Here is a 19,748-nt window from a genome sequence, read left to right on the forward strand (position 1 = left end):
TGCCTGGGGCCAGATTTGGGCCCTGCTGCCATTTAATCCTCTTTCTTTTGGCCTTCAGACCTTGCTAATGCAGCATCTCCTTCCCTGTTGCTTTTCACATTGCTCGAGGAGGTGAACTTTTCCCTGCCTCCCTGGAAGCAGATTTGGATTGAATTTGTCTGCATTCCCTGATCCACCAGTTTCTTTGCTTTTTGAGATCTCCCTGAGCAACTTCCCAGTCCTCTGGACCATGTCCCACAGTGTTAGGCAGGACCAGGCTTGTCCTGGTTCAAGGCTTCCTTCTGTGTTGTGGACACACTGGTCTTGTGGGGAGCAAAGAGCAGAAAGTCACTGGGATTACAGCACTACCCAGAGTCATGCAGCCCTGCAACACACTTACAGTATCAGCACAAGAGGAATCACCCATAACCTGAGATAGAAAGATGAAAGGATGAAGCATGAAGTGCAGGAGGACGGGGACATTGTGTTTGAGACTGGGCTGAACACCACATTCCTCCAGGATCACAAGCAACAAGCCAGTTGTGGAGCATCAACACCTGACACGAGTGACAGGGATGAGAAAGAAGGGACGGAGGGACAGCACCTGCCGCCCCTGCTCTCTGGTGTCGTTGCCCGCCCCAGCATGCATCGGCAGGAGAGACAGTCTTCCCTTCCTCCTCAGATGCGCACCTCTCACCATCCTTCGGCTGCTCTAGCTGTCTCACCTCTCAGTTCCCAACAGGAGTGGGAGAGCTCGGCAGCCTCCCGGTGAAACCGGACTTGAGAAAGGGTCCCACCTCTGTCCCCTGGCCGCCCCGCTGCACCGCGGCTCTGGCAGCGCTCCTGGGACGCTCGGGGGTGGCGAGCTGCTGAGGGGCAGCGAGGGCGGCGGTGCCCGGGGGTCGGAGTAACTCCATCGGGCAAGGGCGGGCTCCTCGCACGGCCGCCGTGCAACAAGTCCCGGCGCCGGGGAGCGAGAGCAGACCCGCCGTGCGCCTTCAGGAGCCGGCCGGCCCTGCTCCTCCCCGGCCAGCCTCCGGCTTCCGCGGCAGGACGGCGGTCCGGCTGCCCGGCGGGGAGGCTGGAGGCTCGGCTCGGCTCAGCCCGGCCCGGCTCACAGCCCCGACCGCTCCCCGCCCAACCCCGCCGGCTGCCAGCACAGCCGCTGCCCGGGCCGGGGCAAGGGCAAGGGCAGGGGCGAACCGCAGGCGGGCTCCATCTCAGCACGGGAAAATGCAAAAGGAAACTGGATCTTGATCCGTTCTTTCTGCTTTCTTTTTGTCTCCTGTTGTGTTTTTGTTGTTGTTTTTGTTTTTTTGGTTTTTTTTTTTTTTTTTTGCGGGGGGGTTGTGAGGAGTTGTCGCTTTTTATGACAGCGAGGGCACAAGGCGAGTGAAGAGGCAGAATCGTCTCGGCAGCCGCTGCATTTTGTGTGGAAGCCGCTCGGGGGTTCATTAATATCATTAGCATTTAACCCCCTCCCTGCCCCCTCCCCTCGCCAGCGCGGGGTGACGTCACGCGGCGGCAGGAGTTGGGGGGAAAGCGAGGGAAGCTCAGTGGGCAAGGGGCGTCCCTCTCCCCTCCCCGCCGCTGCCTGTCACAGCCTCTCTGCTGATATTATAGGGGCCGAAGCCTGGAGCTCAAAGCGCGAAGTCAGCCAGTGTAATGAACTTCTGGAAACCTTTCCCTTTTTATACCATTCAGTTTCTGAGAGGCAGAGACTGCCTCCTCTGACGCCTTTTCCCCCCTTCCATTATTTTTCCAGGCTCTGATCTCCCTGCTTGCTGCACCGAGGCGCTCGGCGCAGAGCCCCGCTCCCTATCCTACCTTCTCCTTCGCCTCATTGTTGTCCTGGCTGCTGTGGCTCTCGCTTGCCTTCCAGGAGCGCGGTGGCGAGCACAGTCGCACCCCCAGCACCCTCCCAGGGTCCCGAGAGCATCTACTCGCAGAGGGCTAGCCAGCGGCCGCCGACTTTGGGTCACTTCGTTGGGTTTTTTTCTTTTTCCTTTTTTTTTTTTTTTCTTTTGCTCCACTTTTCTTCCCCCCACCCCCTTTCCGCGTCCCCGCAGCGTGTCCCCTTCCCTCGGGAGGACATCGCTGGGGGAGCGGGGCTGCGGCGAGGATGTGCCGGCCCCCGCGGCGGAGCCAGCAGTGAGCACTCAAGGGAGGCACCTGCCCCGCGGAGCAGGGGGGCCCCCGGGGGGGCCGCACCGCCTCGCCCCGGCGCCGACACTTCGCCCCGAGTTTAGCGACTCACGGGGGCTTCGAGCATGAGCAAGCCGGCGGGATCAACAAGTGGGTAATAACGCGGTGGAGGCTTCGAGCAGCCTTTCCGAGGCCGGCTGCAGCCTGGCCTGGGGGGCGGGAGGTGGAGGGGAGGGAGAGGAAGGGGAGGGGGGGTTGTGGCTTGGGTTTGCACCCCCCCACACCCCGCGCCCAATTGAAAAAGAAGTGTATATTTCCAACCGGAGTGGCAACGAATATATAGGCTCGGGGTTGCCCCGATGGAGTTTGGGCCTGAGGCTTACAAAAAGCCGTTTTCCAGATGCGTGCCCCGGCTTTCCGGGCTAGGAACCGGGGCAGAAGCCCGTGGGCAGCGAGCACCCGGGAAGGCGACTCCACCGACGGCGGGGAGGGGGCTGGTCCCGCCGGGACGCGGCCGGTTACGTGCGGGTCTCCGGCGCAGAGGTGACGGGGGGAAGGTTTGGGTTTAAAAGGCATTTCGCCGTTCAAACGTGCTGGTTTTCTCACGGACTTTATGCAGTCTTCTGCGACATAATGATTTATTTTTAAGAGTTTGAAACTCCGGTCACTCAATTACACGGAATCGCGTAAGCAACTCAGTCGAAGGAGGATTTAAATCAGTACTTTGCACACCATTTCCAGTTACAACAAATAATCCTGCAACGAGGAAAGCAGAAACAACTTAAAAGTCACATTTCCCTTAATCCTAAATCCATGCACCTCATAACTGGGGAATTTAAAGCATGACTAACCGCTCTTACAGAATGGCTCAATTCGTATAATCCCAATGGGACTTTCGGAGTTTGTAATATGGATGGAGTCAGTAACAAAGGGGGAAAAAATACCCAATCCAATTTAATGTCTGACAAGTGATGGATCGGACAGCTATTTCCTCTGCGCTCCGGCAGGCTCCCGGGGTTGCGGAGTGGCGGCCAAGGGAGGCAAATCTCCCTCCCGCCGCGGTACCTGCCACCGGCCGCCCCCCGCCAGACCCGCGGCCTTCTCCTCGCCGCTGCCCTCCATTATTTTGACCCGAGTCCGCCCTTTGTCCGCGGGGGCCGGGAAACCGGGAAGGAGGGAGGGGGCGCGGCGGCGGGGCCGGGGGGCAGTCGGGGGCCGCGGCGCGGAGGGCGCGCGTGGAGGAGGCGGAGGCGCGGAGCCCCCGGCGCTGCGGCCGAGCTGCCGCCGCTTCGGCGTCTCTGGTTTGTCCTCTTCCTCCGCGGAGCTGAGCGCGGCATCTTTTTGCCCCAGCCCCGCGAGGAAGGAAATAAAATTGCAGTCGAGGTACTAACCGGGGAAGGGGACGGGGACTAAAAAACCTGCGGCGGCCGGGGCTGCTTCGGCCGACTGCGTTGCCCAGGCTGCCCGGGTCGTGCGAGGCGGCCGGAGCGGGATCGGGCCCGTAGGCAGCCGCGCCGGGACGTTATCGGGGCTCCTGGCAGGTGTCTGAGTGATGAGGAAGGGGCAGGAAGCACCGGGGAGTCTTGTCCCCAAAGGGCGGCGGAGCTTCTGCCGGAGACATTTTGCGGAGGTGAAAACCCGCCAGGCTGGACCGCTCCTCCGGCCCCACGGCGCTGAGCGACCCCCCGGCCGCCGCCGCCGCTTTCACTGATGACCCCTTGACCCCTGGGGACCTCCCGAAAGGGACCCCGAGGCCCGACTCAGCCAAACCCCACTTGGATGGGGACACGCTGGGTCTCCCCAGCGCCCGGGCCCGAGCCCAGCCGGCCTCGGCAGCTCGTGCAAAAGCCCGACCAGCTGTCCCAGGGCCTGGGCGCTCGTCCCGGGGGTCCTGAGGAGCTCCCGGGCGAGGGGGCTTTTCTGCCCGCCGGTGGGCGCCCGGCGATGTCAGCTGCGATGTCTGCCTGGGTGGTAACAAGACCCCATCCCGCCGTCCCCCGAGCCCAGACTAACTTCTTTCAACAGCCTCTGATGGTAATTACAGTAATCGGGGCTGCCATATATCCTTTAAGCAATTATGACACACAAAAAAAGCCCCCAAGGACCCCCTGTCGTGGGATGTTCAAAACGGTTTCCCTGCTGAACAGAAATCCCATTTTCTTAGCGCTAAAACTTCTGAGACGAAGCGGTACCTCGGGGAACCGGAGCGCTTTTAAACAGAGTTAATCAGTTATCGCATGACCCCGTGTCAAGCTTACATTTTTTTCCTTCCCACCCCCCGCCCTGCCTCTTACCCGTCTATTTATTTCATATTTTGCCCTGCAAGAAAGTTTTCTCATAACAGCCCCCGCGGGGCAGGGCTGGGGGTCTGGAGGGGTGGAGGGGGTGGGCAGAGCGCGGCCGGGCGGGCGGCGGGACGGGGCGGCCCCGCAAACGCGCGACGCGGGGGGCTCCAGCCGCTCCCTCCGCCGTGCCCCCCTCCCCGTCCACCGCCTCGCCGGGGGCCACGGAGTTGAGCAGACCGGCCACGCTGCTTCGGCCGCTGGAAAAGTGGTTGTATGGGTTTAGTGAGGTGCTCCAGGTGCTCGCGATTTCTGGCAGGAATACGGGGACGTGTTAGGAATATATGGGCCGTATGTTTATATACATGGTGTGGATATGTACATGCATAGTGCATAGGATTTTTTTTTTTTTCAAAGCGGCTCCAAAACTTAAAATCTGTGTGGAGAAAACTAGCACAAGTTTCTTCCGTCTCCACTGGCCGACTTTAGCGCCGGCAGAGGAGCCGGCCGCCCCACACCGCAGGCCGGCCGGGGAAGCGGGACGCTGTGGCTGCCCGGTTCCCCGCGGGGCTGGCGGTCACACGGCGGGCCCGGGTGCGCGACCGAGGCCGGGGCCCGCTGCCGCGGGAAGGGGAGCGGCGGTGGGACGGGGTGCGCGGGGGCAGCGCAGCAGTGCCGGGCTCGACACCGGGATGCACCACCGCCGCACGTACCGCTTCAGTGTCTCTCCCCCCACCCCCAGCCTGCCCCTCCTCCTCCTCCTTTGTGTGCGTGCGTGTGGATCCCCTCTCTCCCCGTGGATGCTAAGGACTGGAGAGGGAAGTCGGGCGCTTTCCCCCGTTTGCATTGTGCGATATCCGAATTCCCATGCTACACTTTTTGACGGGTCACTGGTGCCCCAATAGGCAGGTGGCAAGGAGGGCTTGTAATTACACACTCCCAGAAACCGTGCCTTGGCCTCAGCCCTCCTCACGGGCGCCTACCTGCAGCTCCAAAGGCGCGGTTTGCTCGCAGGCGGTGGTGTGCGGGGGGGCATCCTTCAGCTGCGCTCCTTATTAATTGCGCAAAAGTTTTCTATTCTTTAACCTCTCTCCCCCCCTCCCACCTTCCCTCCCTCCGCCACCCCTCCCTCTCGCAGTCCCTAACCTAATCCCCGTCCCTCTCGCCGTGTTGTGTATAGCAGCTGTCGGGTTTCATTTAGGGGAGAAGCTGGCAGCTTGTGCTCATTGGAGGCAGTCAAACGAGTTTCAATGGGCAAAATCATTAAGTTAACACTTTATCTAATGTCCCTATTGTCTGCCAGCAGGCATTGTCTTAGAACCTTAGTGCAGACATGTCTGAAAGTATCTCGGACTCCTAAATTCTCTAGGGAGCAAGAGGAGCCCCTGCGGCCTGTTTCCATTGCCCCCCTCCCGCCCCCCGGCACTGCTCCGCACGCTGCCGCTTTTCCTTCTCCGTCCTCACCCACACGTAGCCGGGGCTGTCCCTGAACTACTTCCAAATAAATATAGCGGCCCCGAGAGCCCTCCATTAGCGTTTGGAGACCAAGGTTTGGTGAGAGGGACTGAATTTCTAACTTAAGTTCTAGAATGAAGGAAGAAGGCTGTTTGAGGCAGAGGGAAAAAGGAGAGGAAAGAGAAAAGAGAAAAGAGAAAAGAGAGAAGAGAAGAGAAGAGAAGAGAAGAGAAGAGAAGAGAAGAGAAGAGAAGAGAAGAGAAGAACAAGGAAAAGGAAGAGAATAAGAAAAAGAAAAATATTAAAGAAAAAAGTAAATAAGGAAAAGGAAGAGAGTAAGAAAAAGAAAACAAGGAAAAGGAAGAGAATCAGAACAAGAAAACAAGGAAAAGAAAAATGAAATAAAAAGAAAATAAAAAATTAAAAGAAAAAGAGAGCAAGGAAAAGGAAAAGAAACGTGAAAACGAAAAGAAATTAGAAAAAGAAAAAGAAAAAGAAAAAGAAAAAGAAAAAGAAAAAGAAAAAGAAAAAGAAAAAGAAACATCAGAAGAAAGAAGGAAAAAAACGGAGAAAAGGCAGAAGCCAAGCGGGGTTTTGGCGGGTTTCTTAAACCGGGCTGCAGTCGTCTCTGTACAAGATTTTACATGTCCCTGAGAGCATTTGCAATTCTAGTCAAAGCCGGTGCGAAAGCAGCGCCCGGCGGAGCGGGGGCTGCGGGCGAGGCGGAGCGGGACGGAGGGACACTGCCTGTCCGCCAGGCTCACAGGTCCGCTGATTCCTCCGCGCACAAAACAGAGACGGAAAGTTTTGCTGCAGGTTTTGGGGTGAAGAAAATGGCATGCTTTCTCTGCCGTGGAAATCAGCCCCCTTTCGCCAGGGTTGCTAGCGGGGAGAGGAGGTTGCTTGGCTTCCCGGTCATTTTATTTTGTTTTGGTTTATTCTGTGCATCGGTCTCCTGACTGCTCTCCTGCCCGGGGAAAGTGCCGTCCTGTATGCCGAGCGCCAGAAAGCCAGAGAAACACACAGCCCCCTCACCAAACCCCCCGAATTCCCTCCCCTCCCCCCTCATCCTCACTTCTCGCAGGCAAGACTGCTGCTCCTGCTGCTGTAATCTTCCCTTCCAAAATGGGTCTTGGCGATTATAGAAGATCCAAATAAACGTAGCGGGGCATGAATAATGCTCATTGTAGAAAACTGACACTTGCTCAAGGAAAAGAAAGTTGGCTATAAAATCACTTCATTATTTGCTTGTACTGCGGCTCTGGGGCTAATCCCTCCGGAGGTCAGATTGCTGAGAGCTCTCTCTCTCCCTCTTTCTCGTCTCTGCTTTCAGGTCGCATTTTAGACATCCCTTGCAAAGTGTGTGGGGACCGCAGCTCCGGAAAGCACTATGGGGTTTACGCCTGCGATGGGTGCTCGGGATTTTTCAAGCGGAGCATCAGGAGGAATAGGACCTATGTTTGCAAATCAGGAAATCAGGTACCAGCCGCAGCCTAGCCCCCTCACCGCCTGCACCCCCTACCCTGCATTTCCCCAGGGGCCCCACCAACAGAGAGACACCCGCAGCAAGATGCAGCAGCCACGCAGCCTCACCATCCCTTGCCAGGGGGTCCCGGGCCGAGGCCGGGCGCTGGGTGCCCCAGCCCGCCTCCCCCAGCACGTCCCCCCGCCCCAGCCCACCGGAGAGGATGGGGGAGATGCGCAGGGAGAAGGAGGAATGAGGGCAGGGGGAGGGCACAGCCAGCACACCGCCTGGGTATGGGAGGACAGAGAGGGGCAGCCTCCCGGTAAGCCTCAGCACAGCCAGGCGTTGGACAACCACGGGTTTACACGCCCGCGTGTCGTGCCCACGCCCAGGCGGCGGCAGCCCCGCTTTCCCCCTTCTGCTCCGGCCGGTCTCCTTCCCATTCCCGGAGCGTCCCCGCGGGGATGCGAGGCTGGGATGGCGGAGGGATGCGCGGGGCAGCGGGGCGCCCCGAGGGGGCGGCACCGCCGTCGCTGTCTCGGGTGCTGAAGGCGGCCCGGCCCGCCCCGCCCGGCCCGCCCTGTCCCGAGGCCGAGCACCTGGCGCGGCCCGGCACGGCGCACGCAGGGGCGGCCCCTCCGCGCCACCCGCTGCCGCGGGCCGGCGCCGGGGGCCGGCGGGGTGGGCGCGCTGCTGCCCCCGGCCCGACGGCTGGCTGTGTTGCAGGGAGGTTGCCCCGTGGACAAGACGCACAGGAACCAGTGCCGAGCCTGCCGGCTGAAGAAGTGCTTGGAGGTCAACATGAACAAAGATGGTACCTGCTCCCCCTCTCCCGGGGCTGGGGTGGCGGGGCAGCAGGAGGGAGCTGCTCTGAACTGAGGAGCGCCGTGCCACTCCGGTGTCTCCTTGGCCCGGCCACGAATGACCTTCCCATCCTGCGGCAGCCCTCAGACACTTCTCCCCAGACACCCTGCGGGCAGGGGGGCACAGGGCTGGCCTCAGAAAATTGCAGGGAGGGAGGGAAGCCCGGTCGAGCATGCGGGACAGCCAGTGCGGATCCCCGCGGTGACTCCCTGGCCTCTCTCTGATGCCCCACAGCGGTGCAGCACGAGCGGGGCCCCCGGACGTCGACGATACGGAAGCAGGTGGCCCTCTACTTCCGCGGGCACAAGGAGGAGAGCGGCGGAGCCCCGCACTTCCCCGCTGCCGCCCTGCCGGCACCTGCCTTCTTCACCGCCGTCTCCCAGCTGGAGCCCCATGGCCTGGAGCTGGCCGCTGTCACTGGCACCCCTGAGAGACAGGCTCTGGTGGGCCTGGCCCAGCCCACCCCAAAGGTCAGCCACTGCCCTGGTCCCCGGCAGGCTGCAGACCTTACTGCCGAGGTGCCTGCAACCTGTCGGCTCTTTCTTGCCTCTGGGGTAGATAGCAAGGCAAACAGCAAAGCTTGAAGCTTTGTGCGTTGTGGTGGGGACTTTTGTTACACCCCTAAAAGCTGTGAGGCTATGAGGTGCAACATCTGGAGAAGGGGTATGCAGCAGGACCAACTGATAACGGGCTCCATACAAACCCTGTCTCATGCATTCTTATAACTTCATGGATGCAGAAATGCTCCTCTTGCCTGGAGCACATCCACAAGTCAGTTTTAAACCTTGTTTCACAAGGAATGCAATCCCTGTGTGAATGAGTTTTCTTCAGAGAAATGCCAATCTCCATGGTGGTGTAGTTCAGAAAGTACTTTGTGTACTGACCAAAGCCTGCAGCTTGTCCCCACAGACACAAAACTCAAACTTGGCTAAGCTGGCTCTCTGCACTTCTTGGTTGTGACATTTCCTAAGCAGCCCAGTGGAAGCACTGCTGTGGCCTCAACTGCACAGGAATTAGCTGAAAGGTGATGTTTTTCATTAGCCCATTTGCAATGGCATTTTGTGTCTTCATGGCATCTAGGAAATCACAAAAGAAACTGCTTAAATAGTTCTGCATTTTCAGAGTTGGTATGTAGCTTGGCAGAACCCATCATAAACATAGTCACAAAATATAGTTTTACATGGTCATTTTGAAAAATGTTGAATCAGAAATTATTTGGCAAGAAAATGTAGCACACACTTGAAAACACAACTCCATTCAAACCTTACACAGCCTCTAGATAGTTATGCTTAGCTCTGTGCATCCACTTACCGGCTAACCTGTTGCAGTTAGGGAGCAAGATGAAGGTTTAGGCTAAATGAATATTTACTGCTTTGCTGAGCAGGGCTGGGATGCTAAATCAGCTTCTGAAGCAAGGTTATAAACTACATGTTGTTAATCAATTTTTTATTCTAACTCTGTTATCAGAGGTGTCCTATTGTGTAACAGAGTAAAGCATGACTCATAACTTTGGTACACTTTTTCCCCCTGATGCAACTGTTTCATTCTCCTTTCAACCTCCTGCTCTGAAGAGTTTCTTTAGGACAGCTCATCCACATGGATAAGCAGCAAGGAGCAGTTTGGAGTGAGCCCACTGCAAGCAATGCCCTCTGCTTGCAGAACACGAGAGTGCACACTCTGTATTGGACATGAGCAGGAGCACTGAATGTAGGGCAGAGGAAGACCCGGCTGCCTTGGTGACACTGTATGAAATGGCTTTATTTTCTCTTTGCCATTAGTATCCACATGAAGTCAACGGTACCCCTATGTATCTCTACGAAGTGGCCACTGAATCCGTCTGCGAGTCAGCAGCCAGACTTCTGTTCATGAGCATCAAGTGGGCCAAAAGTGTGCCAGCCTTCTCCACCTTGTCCTTACAAGACCAGGTAAGGCAGTGGCAGTGGGAGTGGTATTGGCCTGGCCTGCCTGTTAAAGAAGGTTCAGACTTCACATTGGGTCCTGGACTTCCAGCCCTAGACCTTGAAATCTGTAATGGACTTCAGCAGCTCTGAAGTTCAGTGCAGCATTTCAGTCTGTCCCTGAAAACCAAGCACTGATTTAGAAACTGCTTTCCTCCAACTTTTACATGATGAAGCAAGTGAAAAATCAAGCCAGGAAAAAGGAATCTAACATAAAACTAATATTATGGAAGGACAAGTGCTAGAGGAGAAATCACCAGGCTGCAGACGAAACTTAGTATGCACAAACTGCTTCTCTACTTGTAGGACTTTTCCTTCCATAAAATGGGGAATAGCATCTTATTTTGCTATTTAGGGATGGGAAATGCTTAGTTAAGTTTATGGTCTCAGGATATGACTGAGGTTGTTTCTGAAGGCCAATTCTCCTCCTCCTCCTCCTCCTCCTCTTCCTCCTCCTCTACCAGTTCTTCCTCTTCCTCCTCCCCCTCCCCTCCTCATCCTCCTGCTCCTCCTCTTCTTCTCCTCTCCTCGTCTCTCAACTGTTTACACAGACAACATTTTTTTCCTTATTCACCTTGGCTTACAATTGCATCAATATGGTGGAAACAGTATTTGGCCAACCCGCAATATTTTTTGCCATTCATTAAAATATTCCCTAATATGTTTTGTTTTCCTCTATGATAATTTCCCTTTGCCTCAAGTAAATCATAGGTGAACCATACAAGCTGAAACAATTTCTTAATGACTTGATTCTTGATGAGGACTCAGTGTGTTTTGTATAATGCACCAATTTTTAAAAAAGTAATCAGATAATTGTAAAATAGAAGGGTGGAAATCTACACAAAGCTCCAATCATAAAAGACATCTATTACTTGGATATGATTGAGCTAATTTACCAAAATGGTAACTAGAAAAACTGTGCCATAGATGTTACATAGCAGTCATCAGAGGAACTAGTTCCTCTCCCCAGAGGCATGTTACAAGTGTTGCAGTTGATATGCAAATATGTATTTTGAACTACAAGAAAAGAGCTTCCTAGGAAACCAATAATGTTTTCAATCTAAAGGTAAATAATGATGGTCACAATGTGTTATAAAGCTAAGCTATATAAAAATGCTCATTTTCTAGCACCAAACCCGTGTCTTGAAATCCTTGTTGTGAAATTAGTCAAAGAGGAATGCTGCTCAGCTCACCTGCAGTCCTGCTACGCAGTGAGGATGAGGGGGAGAGATGAGATGGGGCCTGGAAGGTCACACGTGCCAGTAGGAAGACAACAGTTCCAGTGTGGCATCCCTCTGCTCTCTAATCGTGTCTTCTGCTGCCACTAATCCTGTGGAGCACTGGGTCTGTCACAGTGAGCAACCAAAGAAACAGGCTCAAGTGTCAGGGAGAAGAAGCAGGTGCGCTGCTCCAGCAGCAGCCCCAGCACACAGGAGGAGACTTGGTGATGTCCACAGGAGGCTCCCTAGGCAAAGGCTTTATCTGGCATAATAGGGAGGCATTTCCCACACCATCATCTCTGTTAGTGTGCAGAGGATGAGATAGCAGGATCTGGAAGCAGGAGAGATCTCCATGGCATGTGACCAAGCACGCCTCAAACAGCACAGCCTGCTTATCTACCACAGGCACCACAGTGCTCCCATTAAATAACCCACTACCTCTTTCACTTTCATAGCAGGGACTAATCTTAGTGAATAACATTAAAAACCCAGCCTTTCCTTTACATCACTCTCACTTGCTGTAGCCCATTGCAAGTCAGCTTCCTCAAAACTCAGAGCTGCTCAGCTCAAAAGCTTTGTTTTGGGCCTCTTTCTGCATGATTCCTCTGTAATACTTAGGAGAGCTGGAGAAGAAATAATTCTGATTTTAATCACCTTATTTCATGAATAATCATACAGTTTATTTTTATAACATTGCTATTGCTTTATTTAATTTGACAATGGCCCAGCTGTAAATGTCTGCATTTCTCTTTTGGTATCCCTGACATCTGGCTGAGGAGAGACTAAAATATTTTCCTGAAATCTGCTTTTTTTTTGGTGCTCTTATAAAAAGGCAAGTGCACTGTAATTTCAGGACTCTGGGGCAGTTTTATCTTGAAGGCAGGGAAATAAATAGAAACCAATTTGCTGATAAAACACAAATCTAAGCATTGCTGCATTGCTTACCTCTGGTAAAACAGAGGCTGTGTCCCTTCCCCAGATTCATACAGATAAGTCCATCTTGAACCGGAAACCACCCAACAAAAAATGTCATGCTTCTAGTGCTGCTGGCCTGCACACCTGCCCACATTATCTGTGAGACAGGTTGGCCCAATTCAAGTCCTCAACAAAAGGTCACACCAAGGATGGGGTTGATTAAGAAGCAAAACCAGTTGTTCAGAAAGGCTGGTATTTGTTGTTTCTTTGAAGAAGGAGGGCTGAGTATGACTTCAGCATGAATTATTTTAATTGGTGGTTTTACAGACTTATGCATAGGTATGAAGAAAGCCTTAGCTATTGGAATAATCTCTTATTTCTAAAGTCTTCTGACTTTAGTGGGAAAGAAAATATGAAATTGATATCTTCCAGGACCCACCATTCATTACCATTGTATCTGCATGAATGAATGACAAAAAAAAAAAAAAAAAAAAAAAAAAAAAAAAAAAAAAGCATATGAAAGCAAATGAAAGCAAATGACAAAAGCAAATGAAAGGCTGGCGAATCATTTCCTATGTCATACAGACACCTGCACATCCATCAGGTGGGATTACCCAGAGGAGGGACTGCGTTTGCAGGCTGCAGTGGTTAGGAAACTTTAGAGTAGATTCATCTGCACTCAGAAGAAAGCTGAGATAGGCAACACACTCTAGACACAGCACCCCTCCCTGTCTCCATTTCAGGCAATAACCTGGGCAGTTTTTGGTCCTGTAAAATCCAATGTAAGTGTTTCAAACAGCAACTGTATGCAGAGACACGAGTACCTTCCTGTCACAATTCCCTTAGGTTATGGAAAAGTTCTGCAAAGTACACAGGGCAAAAAGGCATAAAATAGACTTAACCCTGCAATGACAAGTTGAGAGCAGAGACTCTGAGAATTCAGATTGGAACAGGATGGTTTAATACCATCCAATACCATTCCATGGAATCATGGAATCACAGGAGGCGTCAGGTTGGAAGGGATCAAATCTGATCCAACCTCCCTGCTCAAGCAGGCTCATCGCAGAGCACATGGCACAGGACTGTGTCCAGGCTGTTCTTAAATATCTCTGGTGAGAGAGACTCTATGACCACTTTGGGTAACCTGTTCCAGGGCTTGGTGCACAGGAAAGAAGTTTTTCCTCATATTAAGGTAGAATTTCCTGTGCAGTTTCTGCCCATTGCCTGGTGTCCTAGTGGCTGGCAACAAGTAATACTCTCTTGAACAGCAATATTGTTAGGAGTTTGCACACAGATGAAGGATTTGCTTTTACTGATGCTTTCTGTATCACCTACTATGTTCACATATCTGATTCCAAGGATATCATCATTAATTTGGTACAGCATCTTTTTTTACTTTGTTCTTCTTTACAGACTCTTTACATACTTAAAATACCCTCCTTCCTCTTTTCCTAAGAAGCTAAGCTGCTGATAGTTTCAGGGACCATAGCAACATCAATGATTGAAGGTTTTGGGATTTTGGTTTGGTGGCTTCATATTTTTTCTGCTTGAGTTTTGGGCAATCTGCTTTCAGTGCATGGAGCTGCTGGAAGGTATCTTCTGAGCCCACTACAGTTCTCACCCTTTCAAATCTCTCCCATCCTATTTGGTGACACAAGGTCTCAGCAACATGTACCTACCACCATGTGCCTTTTGGCCATGCACTTCAGCTGAACCAGAGGTCCTCCAAACCTCTCTTAAGAGTTGGTCTAAGCTAACAATCCATAGATGCCCTCAAGACTAAACATGTCTGTTCTGGCTTTGCCAGCCTGCATTTCCAGAAGTCTTGTCTCCTCTTCAGATGCACCACTGCCTCTTCAGGGAAATCACAAGCATTGCCTCAGAGAAAACAGAGAAAAACACATCCTCCATACAGACACGCAATGTGCAAAAACTGCAGAGAACTAGCAATGCTGTCAGTGTAGGTGCCTGCATATTCACATCTCTGAAAGGAAAAAACTCTTAGTGCCTGGAATTTCTGAGCGATTTTAAGCAAAAAAGCAGAAAACCAAGTGACACTGAGGAACTGTTTGTGTGTTCAGATGCTGTGCTTGACAGCTACAGAGACTGGCTTAGTAAGGAAGGAGTTGTAAGATGGATGTGTGCTCTAAAGCACTGCTCCCTACACTGATACAGGATGTTATCCAGGCTTTTCTTCACAAAATTCTGCCTTCCTGAGGGAAAGGAGTGTAATCTCCAGAAAGCAAGAGCAAAGACCTGCCCTAGAACAGCTGTATAAGTGTTGAGGGGGAGGAGAAGAGGACCTATACCATGCTGAGAAAGCAGGTGTGGTCATGTTATGAGCAAATACTCCAGGAAAAGAGTTCTCTCTTTCTCTTCCCTTTTGGTCCACAACACGGTGCACAGTGAGCCAACCCTCAGTGTTTTTCTACAATGCATAGACTTATTTCTAGACACCTTCTCAAAAGGCTAAGAGAAGAGCTAATGAATGCTGTGGGGGAAATACCATGACAGGCATTTAAAGTAGTTTTTAAAATAACAGAAATTTACATATTTAAATTGTTTATAAATCTATAAATTATACACTATGTTATATTGTACATCTATTGTATGACAGCTGATGCTTTTGGAAGATGCTTGGAGAGAACTGTTTGTTCTAGGAATAGCACAATGGGCCATTCCAGTTGATGCTAACACTCTACTGGCTGTATCTGGTAAGAATTGCACAATTTAATGACTTTGTTACAAAAATTACCATAAAAATACATTACTGAAAAAAGAACAACATGTAAAGAATAACAAATTCGTACTGAACAATAGAGCATACCTGTCATTTATAAATCTATATTTAAATGCAAATAATGTTGTTTTGTTGTATTCATGACTGCTTGCATTGTCATTTAAATGCAAATTACTGTGTTTGTTATCATCCAAGAGAAGATTTTATATTAACTTTCATACAATATAGTCAGTTTACATGGAACCAGATAGACAAGTATGACAATAGAGAGGACATTGATACAGAGGATTTTGTCAGAAATCAATATAAAATAAAGCAAATGCCTTTAATATTATTTATTTCATCTGTTTCTGTTTCAGGCATGAATGGTGACAATACAGATTCTCAGAAGCTGAATAAAATTATTTCAGAAATACAGGCCTTACAGGAGGTTGTGGCTAGATTCAGACAACTTCGGCTAGATGCTACTGAATTTGCCTGTCTCAAATGCATTGTCACTTTTAAAGCTGGTAAGCAGAAAGGATCTCTTGCTTGTCTGGTGTGATAACTATGAGGCTGCTGCTTTAAAGTGATGTTTTAAACCAGGCATAGCTTTGAATCACCCGGCAGGTTTCCCGGTATTGAATTCCAATAGTCATTGCTGAAAGGGCTGACAGTGGAGTGCTGGGAAATTAATGGGAACATTTAATTTCCATTGATGGCACTAGCTGAACTGTTTTGATCCACCCAAGAGTCAAGCTGAACTAGTAACTGATCTGCTTTCCAGTGCCCACACACAGTGGTTCTGAACTGAGGAGTTTCCGGAATGCGGCCGCCATAGCAGCCCTTCAAGACGAAGCCCAGCTCACCCTGAACAGCTACATTCATACCAGGTCAGTGGTGTCTTCTGTCATTGCTTCTGGCAGGTGTAGGGGTAAAATCCTGCTCTCATTGCACGGAAGGTGGCATTTGCACTGACTGAAACGGGGACCAGGCTGCTACAGAGAGTATACATTGGCTGTCACCCTGCTGGGATTTCTGAAATAGAACCACAGAAAATGTTGGAAAGGATCCTTAAAATCATCCAGTTCAACCATTAACGCTGCCAAATCCATCACTAAATCATGTTCCCAAGTGCCACATCTACACGTGTTTTAAAGACCTTCGGGGATGATGACTCCACCACTTCCCTGTGCAGCCTGTTCCAATGCTTTTCAAGACCTTTTCAAGAAAGAAATTTTTCCTAATATCCAAACTAAACCTCCATTGGTGCAACTTGAGGCCATTTCCTCTTGTCCTATTGTCTGTGACTGGGAGCAGGGACCAAAACCCATGTCACTACAATTTCCTTTCAGTTAGAGAGTGATAAAGCCTCTTTTTCTTCAGACTAAACAACTGCAACTCCCTTAGCTGTTGCTCTAGAGCCTTAACCAGGACTTGTGCTCTAGACCCTTAACCACCTTTGTTGCTCCTCTTCAAGTGTGCTCCAGCACATCAGTGTTTTTAAACAAACAGAAAGGTGTTAAAAGGAGAGCTCTTCCTCTGGGAAGTGATAATGGCTGTGCAACACTTTGCAATTCAGAAGGCTAACCTTCCTCTACATTTTATTCAATCAAATACCATTAAAAGTGATGCTCAAAACATTGCATCTCAGACCAGTAAGAGTGCCTTTCACACATGATCTCCAGTTCCTATATAACCTCCTCCATTTTGCAGACACAGAAATCAGGACACAAGGAGCTTAAGTGGCTCTTCCAAGATGCTGCCTGGAGTTTGTGATCAGGTACAAATGAAAACCCCAGAATTTGAATTTGTGAATCCCATTGTGGTGCTGCAGTGAAGTCCTTTAGTTGCAGTGGAGTCCATGAGACTAAAACAGCTGGAGATGGAGCAGTGGAAGAGGAACTTTTATACAATTTTTTTCCCTCTGAAACTTTGATTTGCTGTCATAGTAGCTCTGTCAGGCAGAAGTCCTATCAGTACCAGAGATTAGATGGTAGCAGTCTCTGAAGCACTTCTATGAGTCTACAGGGAATGGCCTGCACTGGGGATGGAAGTAAAAATGCAAATTCCATCCAGTTATGGCTGCTTCAGAGCAAAAAGAGTAACTGCTGCATAGCAGTGTCTTCCTGTTCTTAAGGAAGGCCTTTTCCATGAAGATTGTTCCCTGGAGACCTTAAGTGAGACAGGGCCTGTTGGAAAGAGAAGTCAGCCACACATACATAGCCACATCTTCCTTTCCAAGGGAACAACTTTTCCACAGCATTTCTGTGTTGCTGGAAGTATTTAGATACTGTGCTACCCAGTGTATGTTGTAAACAATATCCTTTTACAAGGGAAAAGTGCAGTGCACTGACAGGACTCTCACTCAGACTCCATTGTGAGAGGGCTTTCAGCCTGTGTGAGAGGGCTTTCAGCCTTGTGTGTTTCATCCTCCTGCCTATGCCACTCCAGTATCAGCCCTTTGATCCCAGTGGAGTCACTCTCAAGAGGATGCAAGAGAGGGCAGTTTGGAGAAGCAGCATGTTTCTCCAAACAACCTACACTTCCCTTTAGGGAGACTACTGTAAGCAGAAGTTTGAGAATCACTGTTGTAAAGACAGTATAAGCACAGCTAGAAATGCACATCCTATGCTGTGATGGCTTCAAAAGCTGGGAGAAAGGATGGAAAACATCCTATACATGAACACATTACCTGGGGAAGAGCACAGCTTCTTTAACAAAAACTTTCCTTACAAATGTCAATTAGTATTCAATATATCTGCTAACCAAAAGGGGGCAAAGTGATTACCATGACAATCCAGCTAGTTCTAAACTGAACTTCAAATGACAGCGCAGTTGCTGCAAGTCAAGCTCTTCCCTGTACTGCATTGAGAACATTGCTGTATGAGGGACACATCAGAGCAGGTCCAGTTTTTGCATTCCTATTGCTCTAGGGGAATGAACAAAGGAGCTAAACAAAACTCAGAAACCTTGTCCTATGTTCTGCTGACTGCCACAGAGAATTTTCCTGTGGCTTTACAAAACCCACTGTTTTGGCACAGTGTCCTGGGGTGACAATAGTATCCCACTAGATTCTGAGTCATTCCAGACCATGCAGACTACACTTAGGTTGAGGTTATTTGGTTTCCTCCCAAATTTGTCTCAAACTGGGACACATAGGTAGCATCACCTGTGCAATTTAGTAAATATTGGTCTTTTTCTATAAAACAAAGTCCTTCCTTTGAAAAAAATACTTTAAAACTTCAACAAAATTCTTTTTCTCTCTGTCTCTAGGTATCCCACACAACCCTGTCGTTTTGGAAAACTTCTATTGCTTTTACCAGCTTTACGTTCAATTAGTCCATCTACAATAGAAGAAGTATTTTTCAAAAAGACCATTGGGAATGTACCAATTACAAGACTGCTTTCAGATATGTACAAATCCAGTGACATATAAATTACCTTAAAGTAAACAATCAGGATGGACAGTTTGAGAAGAACTTTTATCTATGGAGAATAAGCCTCAACTAACAAAATCTACAGGAAGCATAAGCCTGGGAATGTTTAGTCCTTAAACTCATTGACAAAAAATACCCCAGTAGATATGATTCTGCTGCTCTGAACAGAGTGATTTAGATCATGGAGAGAATGCTTTGTTCTGCAGAAAAAGTGAAAGTGGTTGGAATTTGGCTGCTATTCCTGTTACTACAGGATGGAGGCAATTCAGATGCCAGTCATAGTTAACAAAGACTCTGCAATTCTCTCATTCAACTGGCAGATCTGAGACAAAATGTGAAAGAAGGTACTTTAGCTTGTTCAGTATTTGGAACCGGGTGACCAAACTTGGCTTCTGTTGTAACACAAGATGTGGTGGCCTTCAGAATTGTTTTAAAAGTAGCCTATGTTGGGAAAATGTTTTTAATATGATAGGCAACATTTGAGACCAAGTTACCAAAACATTGCTTCTGCTATAATGCATCATGAAGTGGCCTTCAGAACTGATTAAAAGGTAGCTTATGACAGCAGCTCCATTCTTCCTACAAAATGAACTGGTGATCTTTGACGCAGATGTCACCACAATTTGTTCGGTTAACATCTCAAAGACAGAAGAGCTTTATACATTTCCTCCCTGACCTTCCCTCTTTCTTCTTCCTCGGACAGACATACATTCAAACACACAGCCACACACACCCACACCCACCCACACACCTGAAAAGAGACAACACAAGAAAGGAAGACTAAAACAGCAAAACCAAATACAATGGAGATGACCGCTTCAGTGATCTGCTGGCTGTCCTGTTGGCACAGTGCTGAAACCAAAGGCAAAGTGGCCAAACTCTTTGTCAATGAGATGTGCAGAGAAATGACTATAAAAAAATCAATGGAAGGAATTTTATTTCAAAGAAGTAAAGGTTGTTGACTGATACAATGCTAACAATTTCCAAAAGTCTCCAATGCCTTTTTAGAAAACTCCAGGTTCTAATTTTGAAGCCTTGTTCGCCTACACCCTCTCACACACAAAAACGTTATAAGCTGCTTATTTGTTGTATGAATAATGTAGAAAAAGAAAAACATTTAAACATAGCTGCTGTACTTTTCAAAATTTGATTTGTTATTAGGAACTAGCACTGAGAAAGATCAGCACTTGAACTATCATAGAATGAGTAAAACTTTTCCTGTACAAAGTGGATTAACCGATTTGTGAAGTTAAAAAGTTGTACTCATTGTATTTACAAAGAATAAAAATATATTGAATTTAAATTA

General features: G+C 49.7%; 1 protein-coding gene across 1 annotated transcript; it reads left to right on the forward strand.

Annotated features, from left to right (window-relative positions):
* Positions 1–1,476: 1,476 nt before the first annotated feature.
* Positions 1,477–19,748, forward strand: NR2E1 (nuclear receptor subfamily 2 group E member 1). Its single transcript, XM_068184200.1, has 9 exons — positions 1,477–2,274; positions 7,195–7,340; positions 8,053–8,140; positions 8,425–8,660; positions 9,969–10,115; positions 14,901–14,997; positions 15,383–15,532; positions 15,790–15,895; positions 18,279–19,748. Exons 1-9 carry the CDS (start codon positions 2,250–2,252, stop codon positions 18,439–18,441), a joined length of 1,158 nt encoding a protein of 385 aa, XP_068040301.1. The 5' UTR covers positions 1,477–2,249; the 3' UTR covers positions 18,442–19,748.

This window comes from Anomalospiza imberbis, chromosome 3 (genome assembly GCF_031753505.1).
Source record: "Anomalospiza imberbis isolate Cuckoo-Finch-1a 21T00152 chromosome 3, ASM3175350v1, whole genome shotgun sequence".
Taxonomy (NCBI): domain Eukaryota; kingdom Metazoa; phylum Chordata; class Aves; order Passeriformes; family Viduidae; genus Anomalospiza; species Anomalospiza imberbis.

What these genes read in the sequence shown, in the direction of transcription:
- NR2E1 (XM_068184200.1), top strand. Translation starts at nt 2,250, where the DNA reads ATGAGCAAGCCGGCGGGATCAACAA. An exon ending in TTTGCAAATCAGGAAATCAG is followed by an intron (nt 7,341 to 8,052) that starts GTACCAGCCGCA and finishes GCTGTGTTGCAG; the next exon opens with GGAGGTTGCCCCGTGGACAA. An exon ending in CCTTGTCCTTACAAGACCAG is followed by an intron (nt 10,116 to 14,900) that starts GTAAGGCAGTGG and finishes ATTGTATGACAG; the next exon opens with CTGATGCTTTTGGAAGATGC.